The 12,500-nt window shown below is 33.8% G+C and overlaps 1 protein-coding gene across 1 annotated transcript in view; it reads right to left on the minus strand.

Annotated features, from left to right (window-relative positions):
- Nucleotides 1-6,694: 6,694 nt before the first annotated feature.
- The window catches only part of hoga1 (4-hydroxy-2-oxoglutarate aldolase 1), an 11,103-nt gene continuing 5,297 nt past the window's right edge, over nucleotides 6,695-12,500 (minus strand). Inside the window, exons 5-7 of the mRNA XM_086156573.1 lie at nucleotides 9,527-9,623; nucleotides 9,304-9,437; nucleotides 6,695-6,956 (exon numbers count right to left, since the gene is read on the minus strand). Coding sequence (XP_086012699.1) covers nucleotides 6,807-6,956; nucleotides 9,304-9,437; nucleotides 9,527-9,623 — 381 coding nt within the window. The 3' untranslated portion in view covers nucleotides 6,695-6,806. The remainder of the gene's footprint in view (nucleotides 6,957-9,303; nucleotides 9,438-9,526; nucleotides 9,624-12,500) is intronic.

Raw genomic sequence — 12,500 nt, forward strand, 5'->3', positions numbered from 1 at the left:
TTATGTATGTATGTCTGTATATATGTATGTCTGTTCATGTAAATGTATGTATGTAGGTATATATGTTTGTTTGTCGTCATGTTGAATGTATGTATGTATGTTTTTAAGTTTGTTAGTATGCATGTATGTATGTATGTATGTATATATATATGTATGTATGTTTTATATATGTTGGTATGTATGTTAGTTTGTATGTATGTATATATATGTATGTATGTATGTAAGAATGCATGCATGAATGAATGTATGTGTGTATGAAAGTATGCATATATGTAAGTATGTATGGTTGTGTCTGTAATTTTTTTTAAGTATGTATGGATTGTATGTATGTATTCATGCATGTCTGTTTTTGTGAATGTATGTATGTAATTATATATGCATGTGATTATGTATTAATGTGATTATGTATGTATTTATTTATGTATGTCTGTTTATGTGAATGTATGTATGTTGGTATGTATGTTTGTTGGTCATCATGTTGAATGTATGTATGTATGTTTTTAAATTTGTTAGTATGAATGTATGTATGTATATAAGTATGCATGTATGTATGTATATATGTATGTTTAAATTTTTGTATATATGTATGGATGTATGTATGTATGTGTGTATGTATGTATGTAAGAATGCATGTGTGAATGAATGTATTTGTGTATGAAATTATGCATATATGTAAGTATGTATGTAGGTATGGTTGTCTGTAAATTTTTTTAAGTATGTGTTTATGCACATCTGTTTTTGTGAATATATGTATGTATGTATATATGTATGTAATTATGTATGTATGTGATTATGTATGTATGTATGTATATATGTATGTCTGTTCATGTGTATGTATGTATGTAGGTATGCATGTTTGTTTGTCGTCATGTTGAATGTATGTATGTATGTTTTTAAGTTTAAGTTAGTATGCATGTATGTATGTATGTATATATGTATGTATATATATATGTATGTATTAAATTTTTGTATATACATATGTATGTATGTATGTTATTTGTCATTTTGAATGTATGTATGTATGTTTTATATACGTTGGTATGTATGTTTGTTTGTATGTATGTATATATGTATGTATGTATGTATGTAAGAATGCATGCATGAATGAATGTATGTGAGTATGAAAGTATGCATATATGTCAGTATGTATGTATGTATGGGTTGTATGTATTTATGCATGTCTGTTTGTGTGAATGTATGTATGTATGTATGTATATATGTCTGTTTACATTTTTGTATGTATGTATGTATGTATTATTTATGAATGTATGTATGTATATATGTATGTATATATATATATATGTATGTAGTTATGTAAGTATGCATCTATTTATGTATTTAAATATGGTTGTGTCTGTATATTATGTATGTATGTATATATGTTTGACTGTATGTGTTTATGTATGTATGTATGTAGGTATATATGTATGTTTGTAGTCATGTTGAATGTATATATGAATGTTTTTATATATGTCAGTATATAGGTATGTACGTCCCTATGTATATATTATGTGTGTATGTATGTAAGTATGAATTTATGTATGTATGTATGTATCTATGTTATTAGTCATGTTGAATGTATGTATGTATGTTTTATATATGTTAGTATGTAAGTACGTTTGTATGTATGTATGTATGTATGTAAGTATGCATGTATGAATGAATGTATGTGTGTATGAAAGAATGCATATATGTAAGTATGTATGTATGGTTGTGTCTGTAAAAAATTTCTAAGTATGTATGTATGGGTTGTATGTATGTATTTATGCATGCCTGTTTTTGTGAATGTAATTATGTATGTATGTTTTTTTGTTGTCATGTTGAATGTATGTATGTATGTTTTTAAATTTGTTGTTTGTATGTTTAAATTTTTGTATGTACATATGTATGTATGTATGATTTATGAATGTATGTATGTATATATGTATGTATGTAAGTATGCTTGTGTGTATTATGTATAAATGTATGAATGTGTCTGTATTTGTATTTATGTATGTATGTTTGTCTGTATTTTTTATGTATGTATGTATGTAAGTGTAAGTATGTAGATTATGGATGCATGTATATATGTATGTATGAGTGTATCTATTTTTGTATCTTTCTATATATGTATGTATATATGTATGTATATGTGTGAATATGTATGTCTGTACATATGTATGTATGTTTGTGTGTGTATGCATGTACGTATGTATGTGTGTATGTTTGTATGTATATATGTGTAAGTATGGTTAAATATGTTAAATGTATGTATTTATGCAAGATGTATGTACGTATATATCTATGTATGTTTTTTTATGTGTGTTTATGTATATATGTATGCATATGTGTGTGTGCACGTATGTATGCCTGTTTGTATGTACATCTACGTGTGTATGTGCATGTATGTATCTGTATGCATGCATCATGTTCATGTTTAACACATATGTATATCTGCCCGTTAATGGTGCATGTATGTCGGGCAGTATGTGTGTACATATGTGGAATTTTTTGCACGTTCGTATTTGTCAATGAATGTATGTATATGTGTAAAATAAAATTAGACCTTAGAACTGTTTGTGCTTCTACAATTATTTCATATGGAAGATGTTAAATACTGAGATGTTATTTCAGGTTTGAGATGTTCAATCAGTCACATTGGATTTTACCTGTGAGGGATACTTATGTTCATACTTATATATATATATATATCGTGTAAATCCAATGACAAATAGCGGTCAGCGCTGTGGCCTCACAGCAAAGCAACTCGGGTTCAAGCCCCACAGCAACCACTGTGTGCAGTTGCCTCTGTGTGGAGTTGGCGTGTTCTCCCCGTGTCCGCGTGGGTTCCTCCCTTCCTCCCACCGGCCAAAAGCACGTATTTAGGTTGATCGGCGACTGTAAATTGTCCCTAGGAATGAATGGTGTGAGTGGCCCTGTGCAAACGGGGCGGCCCTATAGGCTGAGAGATGGGCGCCGGCCACCCCTCGCCACCCGCGGAGGCGGGGGTGTAAGTGTGTGTCCCCGGTAGAAAAGGAAACATGTTTTTTTATCATTTAAATTATATAGATGAGAAAGGATTTTTATTCAACTTTGTCGGTTACACGACTGATTCTATGACAACTTGGAGGTGTTTTTAAAGGGGTTTTGAAAACTGTTGACCACGCAGGCTGATTTCTAGACGTCAATCAGAAAACTAAAAAATCTGAAATTTATCATTTTATGTGGCAATTTGACGATTGAAATTATCTTTAAAAAAATTCATGGAAATATAGCGCATATTGTCCTTTCAATCATATCCAAACCCTGAGTAACTTGTTTGCATTATTGTCAATTCTGCCGTTCATATTGCTATAAGTCGCACCAGCCATAAAAAGCATAATAAAGAAGGAAAAAAAACATATATAAGTTGCATTTTTGTGGGAAATTTATTTGACAAAACACCAAGAACAGACATTAAAATTTAAATGACAAACAATTTAAAATAAAAAATAGAATAGAGGTAACAACAACGGTATGCTTACGTTACATGACACAACAGAGAACATGCCTGGTATGTTAACATAACATATGAAGAGTTATTCCGATAACTACAGCATAAATAACAATATACACACACAAACATACATATATACATAAATAAATACATATATACATTCTTACATACATGCATATATCTACATAAATACATACATACGTACATTCAGACATATTTTCAATCAATATTGAATTTAGAGCCTCCTTATTTTTTTTCCTTTCGTTTCATTTTGTATGGATGATTACATACATTTATATGATCATTAATGATTTTAAAGTCTAAATAAAATGCCAAAAAAGTGAAATTATATGATCATTAATGATTTTAAGGATTAAATAAAATGCCAAAAAAAAGTTAAATATTGAAATTTTCACTTTGTTAAATTCCATGATACCGAGTTGGCATGCACATAAAAATTAAATGAGAATGTGTCCCGCCCACCAAAATAAATAAAATGCAAATGTACAGAATGTGCATTTATAGATAAATGCATTTTTCAAAGCTAGTGCAAGTAGAGGTGGATAAATATGTGAAGATAATGTACAAATAGGTGGCAATTATTTTGATTAACAGATGGAACTATAAACATACAGATGAGTTAAACAGTAACGCTCCAGAAGGGTAATATAGAGATGGTATAAGAGCAACTTTACAGAATATACAAGTATAAACAGTGTGAGTAGATGCTACTGAAGACAAGATGTTATAAGTGTAGATACAGAAATGCTGGTTGCTGCGGGACTGAGAGGAAAACAGTGAAAAGGTGCTGGAATTGACTAACTTAAGACCGTCACAGCACTGGAATTATATTTGGCACCCAAAGCCATAACAAATGACTATTAGAACTGTCCTGCGAGATCGTCTGCACTGCATGTGCCGCTAATTCTACAAATCCCAGAATTTTCTGCTGGTGTTTTGGCACAAAAATCCCAGCAGGACCCATAAACGACCTCTCCTGTGTGTACGGTGGTCATAGCCACCTTATGCTAATACCGGTACCCTGCTACTTAGGCTGAAAACAGGATTTTGCATGTGTGAAATATTAAGTTTTATATTGTATAGCATTAAGCTAAGCTTGTTACATATTTCATTTTTAAGTAAAACTTGTTTGCGTTCATTGTTACATCTGGAGGAAGATCTTTTCAATAAATATCAGAGTTGGCCTGTGACTTTGTCCCTTTTTTGAATCTTGGCCCACTGCGTATTTGAGTTTGCACCCCTGATTTAAATGAATTGACAGTTTTACGGGTCTGATCGACAGGAAAGAATGATTTAACAGCAATGAGTGCGAAGTGTCAGGTAGATAAAGTATGTAATTTTACCATTTAAGACTTTCTGGGAACTCTCGACTCCTCTCAGCTTCTCCCATCCATCTCTTCCCTGCATTCCTTTATTCTCATACCATGTTCTCGTTCAATCCATCCATAAATATCCTCCAAACTCTCTATTGCTCTGCACTGTCGACCCAACTAGTTAAAATCCTCCACCTTCTCAATCTCTCCATCCTGTAACCTTAACATTCCTCTGAGGTCCATGTCATTCACACACATGTATTCTGTCTTTTTACAGCTGACCTTCAACATGCAAATACTTCAAATAGGTTTTGGCTACAAACTGCTCCACAACGTAACTTCAGTAATTGCAGCATTTATATTTGATTTTAATCAAACACTTAAGAATTGAACACAGAAGGTTAACAAGTGAGTCCTGAACTAACCAGCGCTAGCAAAGAAACTCGATGCTAATGCTACTACCTTCTTACCCGCTGCCCGCCGGCGTCTCACCTTAGAATGACAAAGAATAACAGTTAAAAATTTCACAACGACTCAAAGGTAATTTGGTTGTGGACCAGTTACGCTTCATCGAATTGTAGCAATATCGTCAGGAAAAACGGTTAAATTTGTTTGTCTTCCGCAATCGGCGTCCCACTCCTTAGCTTCAGCAGCTAGCTCGGCTCCACTTCCGGTCCGCCGGTTGGCCACGCCCCCTAATTTATAACTTCGGAGGAAAGTTGGGCCGATCCATGACGTCATTTCCGGTGCCGAATTGATCGATAATAACAGATTCAAAAGTTGAATAGAAAATGTAGTAGATATTGTATGCGTTCTGCTCAGTCAGCATTTAGTTTGAAGAATAAAACATAAAGCTATAACTGATTAAACTCTTATCACATATATAAGTGTTTAAAGCGTTTTAACAATTCCTCAATCCATATTCCACAAAATGTATGTATTTATGCATGTATGTACGTATGTATGTATGAATGTATGTGTGTATGTATGTTTAGGTGTGGTATGTATGTTTGTGTGTATGCATGTCTATACTTATGTATGCATGTGTATGCATGTATATATGTATACATGTGTATATACGTGAACATATGTATGTATGTATGCATGTTTATAATTATGTGTGTGTATGGATTTGTATGCATGTATGTACGTATGTATGTATGTGTATGTATGTATGTATATATGTGTGCATGTGTATGTATGTATCCATGTATGTGTATGTATGTATATATGTGGGTATGTATGCATCTATGCATGTGTATATGTGTGTATGCATGTGTATGTAAGTGTTAATGCATGTATGCGTTTATGTAGATATGGGTGGGTATGTATACATGTGTATGTGTGTATGTATGTATGTATTCTTTGAAAATCTAAAATATTTAAAAAAATATGCTTAAAAACATTAAAAACCTGGAAACAAGGAATGAGTGACAAAAAAAAGAGAACCTCTAATTTGCCTTATATTTACAATCCGTCTGTTAATTTTCTTTTCTTTCAACTAATATGTCTAAAAATTTCTAGATTTTCATATTCTGTTCTTTTGTTTTTTCACAAAGATTTGAGTGACTCCAAATCTGGAACGTATTCTATTTCCTTACACGTGATTCATGATTTCTTCCAGTTAAATTTTACTTTGAGATTCATTTTCCAAAAACAATCGAATTGATAACTCTGGAATGTTAACCTGAATTTTTGGGATTTTTTTTTTTTTATCTTCCAAGATTTTAAGAATCTCTTTCTTTTCTTTGTGTTTTCCTTAAAATTCAATTAATATAAACAATCTGACAAGATCTGGACACTGATTTTGTGGATTTTTTTTTTCTTTTTCTTTCTAGATTTTTAAATGAAAAAATCCAGAAAATGCAAACAAAGAAACGCAAAAACTCTGCATGGACTTTATTTCAATTACTTTTGTAACAGAAAAGTTTGAAGCTCAGACCCGAGCGTATCCTTGCGACACACACACACACACACACACACACACACACGCACGCTCATAGCCAGCCGTTGGAGGTGAAGGTGTTCCTCAGCTGCAGCGTCTCGGCGTCGGTTAGCGGGCGTAGCGGCGAGCGGCAGGCGCCGCCGTGGAAGCCAAACCACTCCATGGCCTGCTTGAGGGCGGGAACTCCCAGACCCCTGGTTACCTAGCAACACAGCCGTCCAATCAGTGACCGCGCCGGTGATTAGCGACACTTCAGCAAAGAAAACGGCGCGGGTTCTTTTTTTTTCTCGATCGATTGGAAGCCGCCGGAGGAGATGCAGAGAGGATGGAGGAGGAGGAGGAGGAAGAAGAGGAGGGTGTTTTTATCACCCCGAGCAAAATTATGAGTCGGCCTTTCCTCGATCCGTCTGCTGGCATTTAGCAGGCATGAATGCTATTATTAGCTAATGCTAATGTTCATGTACTTGGTTCTGGTTTCACCCAAGACGATCAAACACTGAAGCTGAGGCTAAGAAACACTGAAGCTAACGCTGACAAACAGTAAAGTTGAGGCTAACAAACACTCAAGCTGATGCTAACAAACACTGAAGCTAACACTAACAAACGATGAAGCTAACGCTTACAAACACTGAGGTTGAGGCTAACAAACACTGAAGCTGACGCTACCAAACACTGAAGCTGAGGCTAAAAAACACTGAAGCCAACGCGGACAAACACTAAAATTGAGGCTAACAAACACTGAAGCTGAGGCTAACAAACACTGAAGCTAACGCTAACAAACACAGGTTGAGGCTAACAAACACTGAAGCTGGCGCTACCAAACACTGAAGCTAACGCGGACAAACACTAAAGTTGAGGCTAACAAACACTCAAGCTGATGCTAACAAACACTGAAGCTAATGCTAACAAACACTGAAGCTGAGGCTAAAAAACACTAAAGCTAACGCGGTACAAACACTAAAGTTGAGACTAACAAACACTGAAGCTGAGGCTAACAAACACTGAGGTTGAGGCTAACAGACACTAAAGCTAATGCTAACAAGCACTGAAAATGAAAACAAAGAACTTGTGCTGCAAATTTTTCAGTAATTTTTCAATTTTGTATTTTTTTATGGAGTTTTTGAATGTTTTATCCGAGAACTGATGGCAAATAATGAGCTTTCAATCTTTGCATAAATTAACTCCAAACTAATCACTTCGTAAATCAATCAAGAGGAAGCACGGCTTTCCAAATAAGCAGTACTTTTTCCAGGATATTTTTTTCCAAATAATGTGTTTTGAATATGTTGACGTAATTTTGTTTAAATTTGAATTAACACATTTTAAAAATCTTTACATTTCAAAATTATTTTTATAATATTAATTGGCATTATAATATTAGCCTCATTATTTTTCACAATCTGTTTATCATTAATAATTTTAAAAATATCTTGATAGAAAATTAAAGTATAAGTATGTGTAAGAATATTTACAAAATAAATGATAATAAACATAAGAAATATTCAGTTTATAGATTTTTTGTAAAACATTTTGTTTTTAAAGTTGTGAAAGTTCCCTGGGAAATTGAGGGAAATTGGAGGGCAAAATTAGATGATTTATAAAAAAAATAATAATAATTCTAAATTAAAGTTCAAGATGATTTTCTAAATTTGATTTGGACGTTTTTGTAAATATTTCCATACTTTTGTTTTCGACTCTTGACGAAACATTTTTACAAATATAATTATATAATTTCACAAATTTTTTTATAAAGATTTTCACGCACATTTTAACTTTTTACATTTACTTTATTAGGTGAAATAAATAAAGACACTTACAATGCCTCTGACTAAAAATTAAACATTCTCCATGTTTCAATAAATACTTTGCTTTTGTTTTTTGGTTTTCCATAAAAATAGACCATTGCCCATCAATATCATTTTTTACAAATATTTTATCTGTTTCTAAACTGTAATTTTTTGTGGGAAATTTCCAGAAAAACTGTGTTTTACATTTTGTTCTTAAATGTATATTTGTGTCGACTGAAAAAATAAAATAAAATTTAATTTTGATTGTTTTTTTCAAAATTTCATTTTGAATTTATTTTTTCAAAATTTCATTTTGAATTTAGAATTAAAATTAAAAATTTCTTTTTTTTTCACTTTTATTTCTTTATTTAATTTAACTTTTATTTGTGTGTGTGTGTGTGTGTGTGTGTGTGTCCTCACAGATGAGTTGGGTATATTTTCTTTGTTTCTAATCTGGGCATGAAATTTTTGTAGGAAATTGTTTTGGGAAATTTCCGGAAAAAACTGTGTTTTACATTTTGTTCTTAAATGTATTTGTGTCGACTGAAAAAAAAAAAATTCATTTCGATTTTTTTTTCCCAAATTTCATTTTGAAATTTTTTTCAAAATATCATTTTGAATTTTTTTTCTCAAAATTAATTTTGAATTTAGAATTAAAATTTAGAATTAGATTTTTTTTTTTTTTTATTTAATTCAACTTTTTGTTGTGTGTGTGTGTGTGTGTGTGTGTGTGTGTGTGTGTGTGTGTGTGTGTGTGCTCACAGCTGAGTTGGGTTCTATCAGCCGGTACTGAAGTTCTCTTGCTTCCTCCCAGAGTCCCGACCCACACAAGCGGTCCAGCTCACACACCTCCTCGCCCAGGACGTTGGCCAGCGCACACACTCCGCCCACCGCGCCTGCAACACACACACACACACACACACACACATAAGGGATGAAGCCCTCAGAGATCTCCTGAAGCTCTGGATGGAGATGGTTGCCTCACCCAGGCTGCGAGCCGCCAGCAGGAAGCCGGCCGAGCCGGCCAGGAGCTGGAAGTTCAGCCGCCGGGTTTTGGATGCGATCAGACCCAACCTGGTGATCTGCAGGAGGACCAGGATGTGAGCCAGAACCCGGAGGAGAACCTCCACGGAGGAGGACCTTCACAGAGGAGGACCTTCACGGAGGAGGACCTTCATGGAGGAGAACATCCATGGAGGAGAACCTTCACAGAAGAACCTTCACAGAGAAGAACCTCCATGGAGGAGGACCTTCATGGTGGAGAACCTTCATGGTGTGGAGAACCTCCAAGTAGAAGAACCTCCACATAGGAGAACCTCCAAGTAGAAGAACCTCCACAGAGGAGAACCTTCACAGATGAACCTTCACAGAGAAGAACCTCCACAGAGAAGTACCTGCAAGTAGAAGAACCTCCACAGAGAAGAACTTCCACAAAGAAGAACCTCCAAGGAGAAGAACCTTCATGGAGGAACCCTGAAGGTCAAACCCCAGATTTGCATCCAGGCCTTTCATCCTTTTGATCTAAGCACTGTCTTTGATCTGCTGTGTTTGGCGTCTTTGATGATTTTAAGGGGATTTGCTTTGATCTTTTTCAGTTTTGGAGTTTCTGCAAAATTGAAACGGATTTTCAGCTAATTTAAGGGAATTTCTTGTTTTCAACATTTTAAGGGGGAAATTTCAGGAAAAATGTTTTGAATTTCCACATATATTTATGCAAATTTCTTTGTTTTTAACATTTTGGGTAAATTTTTGGGAGAAATTTCAGGTAAAATGTTTATGAAATTCAAGCCACAGATTTCTGGGGACTTCTTGTTTTCAAAACTTTAGGTGAAATGTCCCCCCAAAAATTCATCCAGAGTTTTGAAAAATTGTTTTGGGAAATTACAAGAAAAATTGTAGGAAATTCAAGCTACATATTTAAAGTTTCCAGACAATTCTGATGAATTGGTTCAATCTGTTTAGGCAAATTTCTTTGTCATTGAAGGATTTTCTGCAGAATCTAAAGTGATTTCTTGCATATTTAGGGAAATTTATCAGGTTTCCAAAACTCTGGGTGAAATTTTTTTTTGGGGGGGGGGGGGGGGGGGGAATTGTTTGGGGAATTTTCAGAAAACAAATTAAAGGAAATTCCAGCCACATTTTTCAAGGCATTATCAGCATAAAAGGGAATTTATTGTAATTTTCAAAACTTTGGGGGAAATTTTTTGGCCAAATTTTGGGATTTCAGGAAAAACTATAGGAAATTCCAGCCACGTATTTAAAATTTCAAAAAAATTCTGGGGAATTCATTTGCAACATTTAAGGGAATTTCACTGTCACTGAAAGGAGTTTTGAAAAATCAAAAGTGATTTTTTTGCATATTTAAGGGATTTTTTTGTTGTTTTCAAAACTGGGTGAAATTTTGGGGGGGAAATTGATTTGGGAAATTTCAGAAAGTAACTGAATGAAATTCCAGCCACATATTTCAAGGGATTGTCTGCATATTTAAGGGAATTTCTTGTCATTTTCCAAAATTTGGGGAAATTTTTTTGGCAAAATTTTGTGGGAAAATTTCAGGAAAATTTATAGGAAATTCCGGCCACATGTTTCATGTTTCAAGAAATTTCTGGGGAATTCATTTGATCCATTGAAGGCAATTTCTTTGTAACTGAAGTTTTGCAAAATCAAAGGGGATTTCTTTCATTTTTAAGGGAATTTTAAATTTCAAAATTGGATTCCCCTAAAATTTTCAAAACTTTGGCGGAAACTGTTCAGGGTAATTTTAGAAAAAAAATCATAGGAGGTTCCACCCACATATTTCATGGGATTTTGTGCACATATAAGGTAATTTCTTGTCATTTTCAAAACTTCGGTTTTATTTGTTTTTTTTTTCAAAACAAAAAAAATTTGAAAAATTGTTTAGGGAAGACTTTTGGGGAAAAGTTCCAGCCGTATATTTCAATGGATTTTCTACACATATCAGTGAATCCTTTTATTGTTTTCAAAACTGGGTGAAATTTTGGGGGGAAATTTTTTGACAAGACTTAGGGGGAAATTTCAGGAAAAACTTGGGTAATTCTAGCCACATATTTAGATTTCTTGTTGATTTAATACATTTCTAGCTAAAATCAGGTGATTTTCTTCAGCTAAAATTTCCACAATGTGTCACTCATTTTTGCCAGATTTCCGGAAATTTCCCTTGTCATGTTTTTTTTTCCAATCCGCAAAAATTTCCCCTTAATTTTCCTGCAAACCTTCTCAAAAAAGATCATTTAATGTGTTTTTTTTTTTTTTCCTTTCTTTCCGAGGACGTTTTTCCTGGTGGTTTGGACGCTGGAGGAGGAAAACAAAAAGTCCCAGGAGACAAAAAAAGAACTTGAAAGGGGGAAGCAGAGGGATGAATAATTGATGAGCGCCTTTAGAAGATCAGAAGGTCTTTGCTTTTATATTTATTTTCCATTTTGTTTCTTTTTCTTTGCTGATACTCGGCTCCGAGGCTATTTTTAGCCGCCGCCTGTCAGTCATGTTCTGAGCGCGCTCAGTCCGCAGGAACTCCCGCCGACAGCCGTCGAGGAAACGCCGTTTTATTTTTTTATTTTTATTTTTTTGCATCTCATTTAATAAGATGAGAGATGGCGGTTCTTAAGAACGTTATTTTACCCTGAACTCAAAGTCTCCCTTTTCTTTCCTCTGATTCCAGATTCTTGAAACGCCTTTTCAGGATTTTTCCCTTTTCTTGAAGGATTTTATCCTTTTTTTAGTTTTAGGATTATTTCTCATCGATAGAATTGTTGATGGGATTGATTTCTTAGATTTCTTAAACCTTCACATTTCTTTCTCTAATTTGATTTCTTTTTTTCTGAGTACTTATAAAGGTTTCTATTTCTCAGTTTAACTTTTGAAAGGATTTTTCTTTTTTTTTTTTTTTTTTAGATGTAAGATTTTTCAGATTTTTTTAGGGGATTTAAAAAAGAGATTTT

This window comes from Fistularia commersonii, chromosome 12 (genome assembly GCF_037954325.1).
Source record: "Fistularia commersonii isolate RoL2024-O1a breed Wild chromosome 12, RoL_Fcom_v1.0, whole genome shotgun sequence".
Classification (NCBI taxonomy): domain Eukaryota; kingdom Metazoa; phylum Chordata; class Actinopteri; order Syngnathiformes; family Fistulariidae; genus Fistularia; species Fistularia commersonii.